Source organism: Corapipo altera, unplaced genomic scaffold (genome assembly GCF_003945725.1).
Source record: "Corapipo altera isolate COAL_440 unplaced genomic scaffold, ASM394572v1 58, whole genome shotgun sequence".
In the NCBI taxonomy this organism is placed as follows: domain Eukaryota; kingdom Metazoa; phylum Chordata; class Aves; order Passeriformes; family Pipridae; genus Corapipo; species Corapipo altera.
This window is the reverse complement of record NW_020884898.1, coordinates 8259086-8276249: the sequence shown is the minus strand read 5'-3', so window position 1 is coordinate 8276249 and position 17164 is coordinate 8259086. Positions and strand designations below refer to the sequence as shown.

At 34.5% G+C, this 17164-nt stretch overlaps 1 protein-coding gene across 1 annotated transcript in view; it reads right to left on the bottom strand.

The window, feature by feature from the left end:
- Positions 1-17164, bottom strand: part of TMPRSS15 (transmembrane serine protease 15) — a 53402-nt gene that overhangs the window by 18748 nt on the left and 17490 nt on the right. Inside the window, exons 9-18 of the mRNA XM_027648643.1 lie at positions 15002-15110; positions 12378-12487; positions 11396-11533; positions 10184-10333; positions 7843-7945; positions 7214-7364; positions 5968-6109; positions 2130-2219; positions 739-864; positions 142-273 (exon numbers count right to left, since the gene is read on the bottom strand). Coding sequence (XP_027504444.1) covers positions 142-273; positions 739-864; positions 2130-2219; positions 5968-6109; positions 7214-7364; positions 7843-7945; positions 10184-10333; positions 11396-11533; positions 12378-12487; positions 15002-15110 — 1251 coding nt within the window. The remainder of the gene's footprint in view (positions 1-141; positions 274-738; positions 865-2129; positions 2220-5967; positions 6110-7213; positions 7365-7842; positions 7946-10183; positions 10334-11395; positions 11534-12377; positions 12488-15001; positions 15111-17164) is intronic.

Here is a 17164-nt window from a genome sequence, read left to right as displayed (position 1 = left end):
TGAGTACCCCTAGGCTTTCTCTCTTTAATTTTGCATATTTCTATTGAGCAGGGGTTGACAGTCACCTTCCACTCTCCACTTTTTCTCAAAGATATTTGACCAGTGGTATAACCTCTTAAATATAAAGGTTCAGCTGCTTACTTAGATTGTAGCCAGTAGTGAAGTTTGCAAGAAATCCTTTGCTTGCTCCAGACTCGTCCGTGCGGAGGATCACTGTCATCTCGTTTCTTGTGGAGAAGACATCTGGCAATGGGCCTCGTTCTGTGTAGACAGCTGTTCACCAGGAGAACAGGGACACATTTCAGCTGTTTTGTTCACATGTATTTAAGAATATTTTGGGTTCAAAAGCAAACACTGCCACCCCATGAACGCAGTTGGTCCCCCAAACCTAAGTGCTATCAGACTCCAGCGGTCAAAGCCCAACCCCAAATCTAACTTGTCAGTATAGAAAAATAAGGTTCAACTAAGAGATTATGCTTCTGCTTGTCCACGTATAAACAGTTTGATTTACTGAGAAGTTAATTTCATACAGATTGTAGGAAAGCTGAATGTGTGCAAAAATTTTGGAAATGTGATGTATGCTTTCTCAAATTTTCCTCCTAATTTCTGTGACACAAAATATGTAAATAAATGTAGAATGAAATGAGAGAGATTTCATTTCCTTTATATTTATATCCATCATATATTTGCTCCAGTTGTCTGATTAAATTCATTTTTGTACCCAGTACTGCTACTTGCCCAAAAGTAAGGAATCTGATCCTCTGCCATCTCTGATTTCAACCACATCATCAACACTATCCAGATCAAAAACCTCAAAGTGAAGTTGAATGTTTTTTCCACTTTCGGCATTTAAGTACCACACACCTAGAAAATAGTAACACAAACACAAAAATCACCTTTTCAGTAGTTACCTTTACAGTGTCATTGTCATGTTGAAGGGCTTTGGGGAAAAGAATTCTCTACTAAACTATTAAGAATCACTCAAGAGACTTATAAGTCTAAATTTTATTTTTAAAAGTAACTTACATTGTCAAGATCTAAAATTCCATAGACTCTCATTTTAAAAACATTTTTGTAAACTAATTTTAGGCTTCTATGACATACACACATGTATTTTTAATCATTCATGTCAACTCTGAGTTTCCCTAAAGTGGTAACACTCACTCTTTTCTGACTGTGACAATGTGACAATTGGGTTTGTCACTTTAGTCTTATTTGATAGTAAGATAATTTTTATAATCAGTCACAGAAGCCTGTCTTTCAAGTTAGATAGCTTTTTGTTTGTGTTTAGCATATTTAATTTAAATGTGAATACTATGGAAATCTTGAAAAGAAAGTAGAAAGAAAAAAAAGCAGCCATTTTAAAATATTTTCATAGAATGAAAAGTATTTTCTCACTGGTAGGAATCTCATTTGGGAACTTGTGAAATGAATGCTGGAAACGCAAGTCATTTCTCAGCAAACAGAAACACAAAATGACAACTCTTATGATTACCATCCCAACACAATTCCCCAATTAAAGGTGAAGTAATAAATAATTAAAATTTCATTAAGAAGCAATGACAGAGTTCTCTTCCTTGGTTTATCTATCAACAGCACATAGGGGACCACCTTGAAGCTTTCACTTCTGCCAGCTGTAGCTTAATCCAAACCAAGTAACATCAGTAGGACAACAACGTCTTTTCACTAATATGTTAAGAAACAATCAATAAAGAGAGGATTCCTTGCAAAATACATGCATACATTCTTTGCCTCTAAAAGACTTAAGCTATTTAACGGAAGAACTGATATTAACCTGGAAAATACATGGAGGTGTAATGGTAAAATGGGGTCTTTCTGCATCTATTGTGTTGTTACATTGACAGAAATGCATTTGACATAATAGGCATGAGGGGATTGGCCTGTCTGAACTCCTTCCATGGGGTTATGCCCATCTTCACCACTTTTTAATCAACTGGCACGTTTCCTTAGCTTCTGCTATGTGCCATGTGGAATTTAGTTAAAAGATCCCACTGTATGCAGCTTATATCTTTTTTTGTTTGACAGCATCTGACTTGGAGAAGCAGATTTTGTATCTCGATTTTCACATGGCTAAACTTCTCCTGAAGATTTGGAAAAGAGTGACTTACAAGTAGCTCTATTAGGGTAATTGTTTGGGAAGTTTTCAGAGCTGAATGTACTGTTTGGCTCCCAGAGTTCAACTGGTCCTCCACAGTCAGCTGAAAAACAAAACATTTCAAAAACATAGTTAGCTTATTGCATTACTTTTTCAATCTGCTGTAACAATAACCATTTTTAAAAGTAATTTTATTCAGAGAGTATTCAAACTAACTTCTTTGCTGTAAGGATTAAGTTATGGTGCCATTGGTATAAAGCTTGAACAATGGGTTGTGAGAAGCCAACGCCCTGGTAAGGACATATTGAACATTGAAGAAACAAGATGTGTAAGGAATTCCCTGTTACAATGACTGATCACCCTTTCAGTGAAGAAATTATTCTTACAACATTAGCAGAGATGTTCAGGTATAAAGGTCGTTTTGTCATCTAGCCAGTAAACAAACCAAAACCAAAAAATCCTTAAGGTGTTATTTTGTTTTCATCAAGACCCTAAAAACTTTTACAGGTAGACCTTGTACGTGGTAAAACCAGCCATTTGCTTTTTCCTTGAAACAACTGTTCTAATAAAGAAGGTCTTTATTATATACATGTATATGCACTTATATGTAAAAATTAATACATTTTTTTAAAAGTAAATATTGTAGATATGTTTATATACACACATACATGCATTCACACACATGGACATAGCTAACTGTACTTTATATACTCAATATTCTATTTAAATACGTAGTTTAGGTGGTGGTTTACATCCAAAAAGTCAGCTTCATGTTCCAAAACTTTTTTTTGTTCTCAGAAATATTATTTATTTTCATTTCAGCCATCAGAATGGTTGAATGAACCCACTTGTGTTGTTTGCAATTAATTTATTAAAAAATGAACAGTTCTCCTCCACTTGCTTCAGAAAATTGTAATTAAGGCAGAATAGCCCTACCTTTTTTATTTTGTTTTGCTGTTGTTTTATTCTTTGAATTAATGTTGACTTTTTTTAACTTTCGGATTTTGGCTAAACTCTAACTCTCTCCTCCCCACCCCTTATGGCTCGAACTTTGCATTTTTTGACGTCTGTCAGTGTGTATCATACTCTGACCCACTTGTTTGGGGACTGCATAATCTACAAGTCCTACTAAGTCTGACGATTGAATCCCATTGAGAGAAGGCTCTACTAAATACTAGAAAGCTTTGAACTTCCTCACAGATGCCTTATAGGACTTTCTATTTCACTAAATCACTCCTGGAAAGAAAAGCAAAACTCTGAAAGGAAAAGGAACTCTTAACAACCACACACCAACTAAAAAGTATATTATGTTTCAGCCTTATGGCTCACAATGAGGATTATTTTCTATAAATACCTTGAACAACAGACATAGATTACATTGGCTTCTTTATGGAACATTACTGCATGTGCAAACAGACACACCTTGTAAAGCTGCTTGAAGAATATATGATTCTTAGCCAGTATCATATGATAATTTGAGCAGAGCAAAAATAACTTTTTTAATAGCAGAACAGGGGTAACTTATGATGCAATCTGATCTCGTGTTGACTACATGTAAGGCACATTAGTAATAATCTTCTTTCTTTGCACGGAAAAATGAAAGAAGTAATTGAATTTACTGATGTCTGGAAAAAATATTTAAAAAATTTCCAGTGATCTTAAATATAAATTCATATGGAGTTATTCATACAGCTGGTACTCATTAGGGAACCAAATAATAATCAGTATCAACAATCTTGGTCCTTTCATTGAGCATAACAGACAATTTTCTCAAAACCTTAGAAAATTTTATATGACTTATTCATAAATTCCTCTGTGCTTTGGCCAAAACTTCAATTTATAATGACACACACATCTTAAGTGTGGAATCTACACTGTAATTTCCACACTGCTGTTGGTGTTAAAAGACATGCAGATGAAAGCAATCTTTGTTTTAGATGAAAGTGTAAGCTGACAGTCTTGTGCAAAAGACAAAAGCAAATCCAGCTTCCCTATTCCACCACCAAAAATAGTTTTTCGTGTTTCAATGAGCTTTTTTGGCACTGTCAGTGATGCCAGTGACTCTTGTTGAAGCTCTAATTCTAGTAAAAGTAATTGACTCAGCTCAAATTCTTTTATCTCTTGTTTACAGACATGACATTTGTAGTGAAACCATTAGTGTTAGGAAACCTGCAGCACACCCATCAAAGGAATTTCATAATTCTTTGAAGATGATTGATAGTTTTTTTGTCAGATTAGAGATAGCATGTACATAGCATGTCTCAACAAAGTTATGAGAACAAGGTAGTTTTTCCCCAGCAACAGCTTTTGTGTCATATTGACGGACAGTGTGGATCCTCTCTAATCTCTTTCCTAAGGAAGTAGGTGCCATATGATGACATCCTTCTTTTGAATATTAAAATTTTATTACCGTATTTTGGGTAGAGATCTATAGGTTGAACAACATTTGTTTAGTGTTTTGACAGCGGCACTCAGCTCCTATTTACCACAGAGTTGTTCTACCACTAATTGTTAGATTGATGCTAACTTGTGAGGTGTGTTTACCTGAAAGATGGCTGGAGGTGACAGACATCAGCATCTCTCCACAGAATTACTTTAATAAAAACTGTAATTAAAATTCCAAAACTAATTTTGGTAAATTACTACTGAAATTACTACTGCTATTAAAATTTAATTTTGCTGACAGAGATATCTTGTTGAGCTTTACCTCCCTGTGTCTTATGATGGAGCTTCAAAACTGCATTTTGCTCTTATATTTCGAAGACTTTGTTTTCTTACCTGTCCTGATGTAGCAGATTTTGAGGTGACAAATTTGATATAATGACAATATTAGTACCCAGTTTTTCAACATGAATACAATGCAGTCTTTTTCTATTATTTTAACTTAAGATCACTTTCATGTACTATATCTTGTCAAGAGAACAACTAGTTGTTCTTTGCAAGTGACAATTGCTCTAATAAGAGGTAGTCCTGGAACATTCTCACTGTTTGTTTTAATGATTTGCAGCCATCTGTGAACATGTCTTTTGTAGAAACATCTTATTTTTTTTTTTACAAATTTTCATCTCCTTTCACAATAGATTGTAAAGCTCTATCAGATATTTTAATGATTTTTTTTACACAAAATCTGTTTATAATTGTATTACTTTTTGCTTGGAATGTGCTTGGACTTGGTTAACATCATGTGCAACCTTTCTTCGTTGTTTTATATACATTTTCCATTTTTTTTTTTTCAAAGCATATGTTGCCTTTCCCCTTTTTAATGTAATCATATATAGTAGTACTAACAATAAACTAAATGCATATTGGAAAGAACTATTTAATTATGAGCGTTGTTTTGGATAATACTTCCATTTTGGGTATCAGACATTCAGATAGTTTTTGCTCCACTCTTAAGCCATTCTGGAACTATTATAAATTCATTTACTTAAATATGAGAGTTTTCAGTGCGCTTGTGCTCTCAGACTTTTCACTATTGAGACCTCTAGTGATACTATTGCATGACTTTGCTCATTCTCTTATTCCCCTGCTACACCGCTTATAATTTCAAATATAGAGGTAATCTTCCTTCTCTTTCTTTCCCTGGTGTTCTGGAATCTTTACTTATTAAAGCTTTTTGAGACAAATTCTAAATTTTTTAATTATCCTCCACTCTTCAAGTTTTGGAAGATACTGTAGTGATAGCTTAAGATGTGGTTCTACATCTTGTTGTCAGTGGAGTCACAGGAAGGGAACTTGATCCATAGTGTGTTATCCTGAAGGTAATTTTATGGTGCTGAAGAGAGCTTTTTATAAAACTGAAGTGTGAAAATTCTGAATCACTCATACACTGCAATTCAGTGTTGACTTACTAGGAACTGAAGGGGGAGTAGTAGTAGTTGGCATCGCAGTTGGCTCTACGTAATCGTTGTCATTGCACTTTCCCTTTGTCAGGCCAATGTCATCCACAGCAATGTCACTGGGGCTACGCTTTTTAAAGGCATCAAAAATAACCTGAAGTTCAGGGGGGCGAAAAAAATGGGATTTTAAAATTTAATGAACCATTTTTTCAACTTCCCATGCTGTATTGGTCTGCCTTCTTTCTTGAATGCTCTTATTTCCACTGTGACCTACACTGGTGCTGCTCTCCACTGGGGACGTCAGGGATGGGACAGAATTCCTGGCAAAACAAAATAACACTGTGCAAACTGAGGGGATCATTCTAAGGAATGCAGTAACTTCTCCACACAAATGATGAACATGATTTAAAAATATTCAACGACTTTGCTTTTTATATATAAATCCATGCAATATTTAAAACAAATTCTGCATTGCTCATCAGGCCAAAACTTCTTCTGAGCTAAAGGCATACCTGCATGAAAAACTGAAATTAATCTAATTTGCTCATTATTTTCCTTTAATATCCACATATTTAAAGTAATCCTGGAACCAAGGAATTAGTGCTGGTGAAATACAATTAGGTATAGCAATCTTGCTGAATTCGTAAATCACACATTTGCTGGAAATCTGGTGCAACCAGGTCATAAATGCATTTACTTCCTCAGATGGTAAATGCATTTTTCTGGCAGAGTTTTTGTATCAATCAAAACTGCTATAGCATGGCAAACTATTCCAAATACCTAAAAAAAGGGAATTGTTTTAAAAAGAGAGGTGCTGAAGGAATTGTCTAGAGTAAGTCTCCTCTTTGTGTTTACAGATAAAATAGGTTAACCATGTGGTGCCAAAAAGCACTTTTATTTGCAACACACTTTCAGTGTATTACTCTGTAAGTAATTAGTGAAAATACTGATTTGGAATCTGAAGTTATTTAATTCACATCTCCTCATGGCTAAGGGGCTCTAAACACACCGGTCTAGTGCAAGATGTCCCTGCCCAAACAGGGAGGTTGGAAGTAGGTGATCTTTAAGGTCCCTTCCAACCCAAAAGAGTCTGTAATTCTATGATTCCACATGTTAAATATTTATTTGATGACATGCATTAGTAAATAATGCTAGATAATATCTTTGCAGCTGTGGATCGTTGGGTTCATTTCGCAGGAAACTCTGATATCAGTCTAGCTAAAAATAAATTTTTAAAAGAACTGGCAGTGTAACAAACCTTAAAATCGGATGTTTCATTTAAAGTTACTTGTCCATAATTCCATTTGTTTCCATAGTTTCCTTCTCTCTCGAAAATGACCTTTTCCAAATCATGCTCATTGCTTATGCTGACTCTCAAACGATAGACATTAGGACTGTACATGAAATACCTGGAGAGGGAATAGCAATTTTGTTATTATCAGAAAAAAGTGAAAAAATGTCACTTTTTTATTTTATAGCCAGTTTTATGGAATTAGGAGTAATTTACAGTGAACATGAAAATAAATTATATATTTAAATTGCACTAGAAATTTACTTGGTGCTTTGTTATATTTTCTGCAGGAGCCTAGTTAAGCTTCATGACAAAACACATTCAGGGATTTTTAATGTCACTTTTGTATAGAAATAAATATTGGATACAGGGTGAAAAAGAAAATACATTAAAGTTAATTGCAAAAATCAAAGTTACAAAGCAGTTAAAGTTTTAGGCCTGGAGTTGAGGCTGATTATGGAAAATCAAGCAGAAGAAGGTTTGTATTGCTGGTACACCAATGTGGATTAATATTCTAAATAAACAAAAACTCCTTAGTTATGTTCTTAAACAAAGTATAGGTTTAGAAAGTACATAACAAGTATGTTAGAAAGTACCAAAAGCTTAGGCAATATGTATCTGAAGAGACCAAAGGCAAACTCAGAAGCCGGACTTGCTCTTCAAAGAATCCCATTCCAACAGGTGTCGAAATATAAAATCCTGCAAGGGAATGAGCACATTTTAGCCACTACAGAATTCTCTTTTTTAGCTATTAGAGTTCTAAAATTTAAAATAATATCAAGCACGGATAGTGTTGCATGATTTGGAAGATTCCTGACACAGTAAATGTGAATGAGTCTCCCAAGTAATTCATCAGTCAATGACATATTAAAGTGGGCTTTCAAGCTTGTTGGATATTCCCCAGAACCAGACAAGAAATGGGAAACTAGTCCTTTTGAAGTCAGTGGGAACTCTGCCTTATATTTAGTGAAGACAGTAATTCTACTTGACATAAAATGTCTTTCTGTTTGGTATTGTTTGTGATTTTGCAGGAGAATTTCCTAACATTTTCACAATTTTTATCCACATAACAATGAGAAACATGGATTGTATTTTGAGAGGGTGAGAGAATGACTACATGAATATTTTATAGCAAGGTGAAGAATTATAAACAAAAAAACAAGCAGAAGTTATTTGTGGAATTGAGTTTGTAGCTTCGTCTGAATTAATTCATTGTAGGTGGGAATTTGGACCTCTTTTTGCCATATGAGGCCAGTTCACAGAAACACTGTGATTTGTCATGAGAAAAGCAAACTTTGGCAGTTCTAAAGTAAAATTCTTGCTTAAGTTTTTAAAATCTATTTGTCTATCTAACACACATATATGTAAATATTGTATTCAAAGAATCTACAAATAAATATAATTACAATTATATAAGTTAAATTATACACTGTTCTGTTATTTATAATTCTGGATTACCTAGGTTTTTTCATGTGGGAGGTTAAAATGCCTGAAAATTAAGCTGAAATCTGAATCAGGTCTTTCATTTCCTGTGTTGACTTAGAAAGCATGCATTACAATATATATGGTGTCTAGCTTTAAGAAAAAGGTCTTCATATAGTCAAAGTGACAGTCCCATGTCTTTGTTTCATCAATCCTCTTAGCATTCAGAATCAATTGTTTAGTGTTAAGTTCTTTGCTTTTCAAAAACAGAAAACCAAAAATAGAGTTTCTCTCAGTGTATGGAATAGCTAGATATTAATGATGAAACTCACATTTTTACTCCAAATACAGGTCATAGAAATTTAAATATGTAATATAATAGCAGCATTACATATGGGAATATTACATGTGTCAGCTTAGATTTAGCACAGAGAAACAGAGAGCACCTAAAATAAATTATAATTTTCAAGAGAGTTAGAAATCATTGTCAAGGGTTTTATTAAACAAATTTTACATTTTTTCATCTGATTTGTATTCTAGGAGTCAAGTGGGAAGATAAAACAGTGTTCTGAAGATTGTTTAGAAAATGTGCATTTACTCAGAGAGAAGTGAATAATTTTTACCTAATAAAATGGAAAATACTATTTTTCTTTTCCCAGGAGTAACTTCCAGAATAATTTGCTATTTTCCCAGTCACTTGTCAATGAATGAGTTTTATATAAGTCTCAAATAGAATATATGTAACCATTGTAAAATCAAAGTCTCTTAGTTTTAGCTGGAGTAACAAAACAACAGAGGAAGGGATTGTTTGTTTTTACTGTTGAAACAGAAAAAAAACCACTTTTGGAGTCTAATTCTAGGATAAGCATCCATGATAGACACTCAAAATCTGATGTCTATCGGTATTATCTCTTAAATTAAAATCCACTTTTGATATGATCACTCAATTAAGTTATTTAACTGTAACAGTTCCTGGAGTGTTTGTGTGTTTGGCACAAGTTCTGGCAATTATTGTGATTGGTGTGAGGTAACTCGGGATACAGATGCCCCTTGTACATTGCAGGTTGCCTTTATGTGAAATCAAAATTATTCTGTGACAATCATGAGGATATCAGCAGTAGATACAAATGAAATAGAAGTGATTGCCCTAAAATATAATTATACTTTTTTTTCTGTTAAGGTAAACATGAGGGGGTTTGATCTATAACACTGTTGGATGATAGAAATTTCTTTCTCAGACAAGGTTCTTTGCATAATAATAGCATTGAAACTTTTCAGTACCTCACACTTTATCCACTTTACATATTCCTTTATTTCTTCCTCCAGTTTTGCTCTATTTCCATAAGATCCAATCAGTAACATAAAATGTTTTGCCTGGTAGCCCCGATTCGTTTTTATGGCATAATAAAATGACATCCTAGTAACACCACTATGAAGAACCCATTGTATAGTGGTATAACATAAGTTAAATCAAGTTTTTCTCTAATCTGCAAGCAAATTTTTTTTTTATCTTACCTGAGATGTTGCCAAATGTGTGATCAAACTCAGGACCACTCATCACGGGAAAGGTAGGACCCTGAAGTCTTTCCCAGACTGAATCACCATCTAAATCTTGTATCCAGTAACAAAAGCCCTCTTCAAAAGTGCAGTTGATTTTATCATAATCTGTGAATAAGAACCTCTAGTAAATAAAAATGACGGAGATGTTGAGTATTTTCTCAGAATTATGCAAGAAAGAGAGACGAAAAATATAAACTTTTAGTTATGGTTGTAAACTGGAGCCCACGGCGACTCAATTTCCTCCTCTATGCAATGCAACATAATTACTCAAATAAATGTGTCATTTGTACTTGTTAACAAGACATTATCACTGAAGGGTGGCCCTAAATACTCTCGCACTCACCCATCTTCATTTCTGATCCTTCACGAGCAACGTGGTGAGGGAATAAGAGAGAGCCTCTTGCAAAGGTAACTCTAAAGGCCAACCCTGCTCTTCTCTTTTCTTTGCCAAGTCCTGGATTGCTCCAGCTGAAAGGGCTCACCACCAGAGCTGAATGCTGTGCTCCATGCACCTGGGATGCCCCTTTACTTCTCATTTGCTCCTTTGCTCACATGCATTTGCTGCAGCATCCTCATCACTTTTCTTCTCATGATATTTGCATGTCTTTCCCTTTAAGTGTGGGTCAGCAAGGGCTTCCACATGACAGGAGTTTGCTGGTACTCTGGATGCTTCCTGCAGTATATTCTTCCCTGTCACATCCCCTATTCACTTCCTGTTCAAGATTTAGCAGCTGAAAAAGCCACTATTTTTCCAGTTACCAAGGAATCCCAAAGCATGAGTCATATTGCTGCATTTTGTTGTCATTGTAGATTTACTGCATTCTGGGCTTTCCCCAGTGCCTATTCGCATGATTGTTGTCAGTGGTTCCACAGTGTTCATTAGTGAACAAACTGTCTGAGAGGACTCTGATGAAGGTATGGACACAGTTTCACTTAAACAGATGAGCTTTGTAAGACATAACCCCACTACTAGACATGAGCAAACAGGATGATCTTATTGAAATCAATCCTTTGATCTTTAAAGCAGTATGAAATTTTCCAAACAAGGTCTAGTTAGTCGACTGAGGCCAGAAAATACTGCTTCGCTTTTACATATTGTCAGATTGAAAACATGGATACATCAAACTTCTGGGGTAACAAACACACACACACACACAGAACACTTACTGTTTAGTTCACTTGCATTAAATGTAGTGTAGGTTGCATTAAAGCCACTGTAATTTTCATCATAATCTGTTGTGAACTGTACTGTAGCCTCATGAGAAAAAATGTAAATTGTTTCAGTATTTGTCCCTGACAGAGAAGCTGAAAACAAATAAAGAATAATATAGTCAGAAAGAAAATAATCCCATGTACATTAAAATCTCCAGTGCTGTCACAAAAATGCAATGGATTAGTTTACTGAGTCTTAAGGAATGCTTTCCTCTTGTATTGTGATTCTGCTGCAATAGTTTCAAACCCCTGGTGCATTTAGCTGTTTGGCTGCCATATGAATATTCTGCATACCCCATCTCTCATATTCACCAATATGAATGTCAGCTAGTCTTTTACTATTTCACATTCCTGTTCTCTACTTGCTTCCAAAAATAAGGATAAATAATAATACTTTCTTTATATATTTATATATGTTTTCCACCTCTGGTGGAATTCAGCTGTATAGACTGAGCCTTGTAAAAAATGGGCAAAATCCCAGTTTTCCAGAGTAGAGTATAGAAACAGAGAAAAGGTATCATCAGTATTTCAAGGAAACCAATGCCATGCTTATAATGATTTTCAGGGAGTATTATAGTACTTCTCCCAACAGTCCAATTTAGATACTTTTATTTTATGTTATTGTGTGTGATGTTACAGGATCTTTTCACAACATATTTCCAATGAAACATGGACCCTACAAGACCATGACTCTGGTCAAGTTATCAAGATTGTTTAAATAAGAGCTTAAAACCCAAGTAGATATTTCTTAGTATATAAGAGAAGCAACTTTTAGAAGCAGATATGTATATTGAGATAATTGTCTAACAGGGTAATTTTACACAGCTCCAGTCTTCCTCTCAAAAATATACATGCAATTTTTTTCACCTCAAAATGTATAATTTACTACTTAGAGTTTATTAATCAAAAAGTAATATTACCTGAAAAATAAACTTACCTTTTAAAATCTTGTTTTGTCCTACGCCTTCAAAAATATTCAATGTGTCTGCATATTGTTGTGTTTCAAAGGAAGTGAAGTTCAGCTTAATGGACAAACCTTGAGGAACTCTAAAGTAGCAAGAGAAAAATAAACCTCAAAACTGAAAATCTCTTTTTGACTGTAGTAAATTCACCGAGTGCTTGAATGATTTTAAGTTCAGAAGCAACAGGAAATTATATTAATTGATGACCTATTTGTCTAACTTCTACCTTGTAATATTACCAAAAGAATAGGCCATAAACCTTTTGTGACAGTACAAATTCTCCTTTACTTACTGGAGTTAAGTATATTCTAGAAACTGAATGTTCTGAACTCTAGGATGTGACAATCAGTTCTGCAGGGTTTTTGATTGTTTCTGATTATCCTCTGCATCTCACTGAATTACAATTACCTTTTCATGCATGTTGCTATTAGATATCATCTCACTGCTCAGGTAGACTTCCTAAGGCCAGAAGAATAGTATTGTGGTATCAATACAAATAGCAAAATATCAAAATCTCTCTCCTGAAAGTCCAAAATAATGTTTCTTATGACCAAAACAGGATTTTCATGAAGATCTGATGATCTCAAACCCACTGTTTGGGTTGTTATACACCCTAACCATCATACAGTAAGTTTAATAACAAAAGTCACTTAAAATAAAGCGTAAAAAATGCTTTATTTTACTGCAGTTATGTTCTCTCAGTAATCTATATCTAACTCACTATCCCACTTCCTTTCTGCAAAACATATATGGTAGTACAAATTCTAAAACACTACTATCACAATCCGCTTAGCTTCCTTTATCACTATTTGTTGTTTTCTAGAATTGAAAGACCCAGTGAAAATAGCTTTTCAATGTCAATTTGCTGGTGTTTATCAGTAATGATGGGTAGAGAAGTGTGAAGTACACATTTAAATCTTTGCCTTTTTTTTTTTTATTATTGTTGTATATTTCTCCAGAGGGAAAAAATATCCTTCCTTTGAAAAGAATAAAAGATATAGTTGAAATGTAGTCTTTCAGAAAGCTAAAGTTTCAGGTATATATTGAGCATACTGGTTTTTTAGAAGGAGAGGAAATTGCATCTTCATTTGGAGTTAAATGGGGTGAAAACGTAAAAGCTTTTCCTAAAGGTAATGGGGAAATCTTTCTAAACAGAGGCAGGTAGAAGAGAAATCCAATCTTGGATGCATTAGAGGGTGACTTTTAACACATTTTTATAGGGATAATAAAAACAATAGAGAAGTTTCTCTCATTGTTTACTGAAAAACCCAAAAGGTTCCCTTGTAGAAACAATTCTGTTCTAAAGGAAGACAAAATTTGAATGCCACATTAAATTTCCCAGGCCTTTACCGTCAGTGTTGCCAGATTTTTTTAAAGCAGGTAAATGGAAGATAAATTCAGACAGTTGTTTTAGCCATTGATCAATCTGTAACTACACAGATCTGCAGAACCTCTACTGTATTATTTGCAATTACTAATGATTCTTTCTAAAATGAAGCTTTTATTAGCCTCATACCTGGTATAGATATCTACCTAATACAATGCTTCTTGCAGATATAGCAGCACTTGAAGCAAAATTAACACCTTGGAAATTGTGCACTTGAGTCACGTTTATTTACTGTGCTCAAATTCTGCAACAGCACGAAATGAGGAACAAGTCAGACTTATATTTGGAAGGACAAAATCTTAAGCTTTTCCCGGGACACATCTAGATTCCAAACTCCCGTGTAGTCAGTAATTATTGATGAATAGTACTGTTGAAGATGAGAAGAAACAAATGTCCTTAACAAAATCAAAGGCCTTTCAAAGAGCCTTTGCAATGCGAAGACCAAAACTTTTCCAATTTTAAAGGCAATTCCTTAATCTCCTTTGAAACTCTTCTACCATACTAATATTTCTCAGAATCAAAGAACAGCCATTATTACAAAACCATAATAAGAATTACTGCCTTTCAATTTTTTTCTCCCTGGTCTATGAAGTGGATCTAGAGAGTCAAAGTCAAATAGATCTCTCCCAGATGTGAGCGCGTATCCTTGATAAAAAATTTTACTTCTTGTGCCTAGGGCTGAAAAGGCATTTGATGCTATTATATCATGCAATTTTAAAACATATTACTCAATTACTTAGGAGCACAGGTACTCTTAACTCCCAGAAGAAATCTGTACCCCTAAATGACAAGGGAATTCTTAAAAATTCCGTCTGTTAATAACAGTTATATCATATAAAACCATTACCTGAAGACTAGTATTTAATGCAATACTTTGAAAAGAAAGCCCCTTGCAATTATTTTGAGTTATGTGATTTATTTTGAGCTTACACTGAAGTTATTGTGTATGCATATAACCCACAAAATTTCTCAACGTCATACCTGAGAATTTTTGTAAGTGGGTAAATTATTGATAAAGTTATGGGATTTAAGCATGCAAGTTTTAAAAGAAAAGTTACATAAATACAAAGGAAAAAAGTAATATTACATATTTTTCATGCCGGAGTATTTGGAGTATAACCCAAACAAATGGCATAAGGCTGTTGTGCAGGAAACAATATCACCTCACAATCAAAAAAATATTAGGTACAAAATTATTGGAAAATAACTTACAGTATTATCCATTGGCAAATGATATTTGCATTATATGGCTTTGGGTAATTCATAGAGTGAAAAAACCCAGAGGAATCAGTCAACATGAATTTTCCATCACAAACTGTAGCTGTAAAGATATAATGAAGATCATTTGTCAAAATGCCACTTGAAAAACAGAATTGGAGCCAAAATGAGGGTGACCTTGGATATCGGTTTACATGGATTACCTTGGAAATGCTTTGTAAACAACAATGGGAAGACAAAGTAAAACACACTATTAACTTATTCCTATTTCTAATTCCTATGACTTTTTGATCTCAAAGTACTCTATAGGAAGAAAAGCGGTACAGAAGATTTATTTTTAAATTAGAGATAACACAACTAATCCAAACTAGTCTAAAACAATCCAAATAATTAAAATCCAACACATGGATTTAACTAATTCAATTCTTTCTTTCGTTTTATTTATAAGGAAACAGGATCTTACCTTAACAGTTCTTATCTACAGCTACTTTAAATCAGAAAACTGTGTTTGCACTACCAGAAATGATTTGATGTCATGTGAATAAAAGCAAGAATGGATATGGTTGACTATTGTTATCTCTACTTTTATGAGCTTCCTGGTTCCTTGCCTTATGTATTACTGAGTACTCCAAGAGATAAGTGGATCTCCCAAGTTTCCTGTCAGCTATCAAGTTCATTCATCTGAGGTAAATGCCATCCATCATCATCTATTTTTTCAAAAATCTTTTATTAGTTTTGTTCCCTCAGTGCTGCTATTCCATTCTATGAAAGTTCTTGAGTTTAAGAAAACAGATACTAAAAAAGAATAAATGTCTTTTTAAGCCTCAGTAAGATTAGAAATCGTAATTCATGTACAGTTATTTTATTTCAGCAGACCCTGAAGTACTGTTGAAACTTTAGTTGCATCTCTTGAACGTTAATTATCCTAGGAACCTGCCTAATGATGTTTTTTTTTTTTTTTTCCAGTTGTTCAGAAAGCATCATAGAGCTTTCAAATAAGGATAAAATCAGCACCACACATGATTTTCTGAAGATGTAAGGACAAGTTCACCAATTCAAGGCAGACGATCAGAAATCAGATAGAGCTTTTAATTAACATTCATTTTCATTCAATGAAATCATACCTATAACTACTGCCCAAATTATGAGTTATCAATCATATTGAAATTTTATTGAGCATAGTCTTCCTCTAGGAAATTATATATAAAATAATAAATCGGGGCTCCTGGTCTGTTCATTTTATAAATGTAAAATTATTTCTGACTACCACTGTAGCAAACATAACGCGAAAATTAAGCTTTGTTTCAGTCAGGCTCAGGCACACACTTGTTAATAAAGGCTGTGCAGAATGAACTTCGCCAACAAAACTAATGCATGAGCTAGAATAGAATCATATTCGCTTTTGCAATCTTTGAGAGAAAAACAGAACATATAAGATTTTAAATACATAGAGAGAAAAGGTTCATGATTGAGGGTTGTTATATGACCTTTTTATCGTAATACTACAGCATTAGAGTTGGGAATTGGTACGCAAATACTTTTTCTGTTCACTTTAATACATATGTTTCCTGTCCTTCCCAAGGCGAAGAATAAAATCAGTGTAAGAAGAAGGAAAGTGCCCAGCTAGTTATTAATGTTAACAAGCAAGAAATATTCTGATCTAAAAAGAATTTCATACCACTGGTAGTAATAAAAATAGATATAGACACTGCTGTAATAAAATCAATGACAAATATTTGCTCAAATATTTCTGTTAGAATCACAGAACGGGTCAGGTTGGAAGGGACCACAGGGTGTCATCTAGTCCAACCTCCCTGCTCCAGCAGGGTCATCCCAGAGCACATGGCACAGGATTATTTCCAGATGGTTCAGGAATATCTCCAGTGAGGGAGGGAACACTGCACACTCCCTCTGGGTGATCTGTTCCAGCGAGTGGTCACTGCACAGGAAAGAAGTTCTTCCTCATATCAGTTTCTGTCTCTTGTCCCATTGCTCAGCACCACTGAGCAGAGCCTGGTCCATCCCCTGGTACCTCCCTGCAGACACTGACAGACATTGTTGAGGTGCCCTTTCAGTTGTCTCTTCTTGAGGCTGAACAGGCCCAGCTCCCTCAGCCTTTCCTCATAAGAGAGATGTCCCAGTCCCCTCTTATTCTTA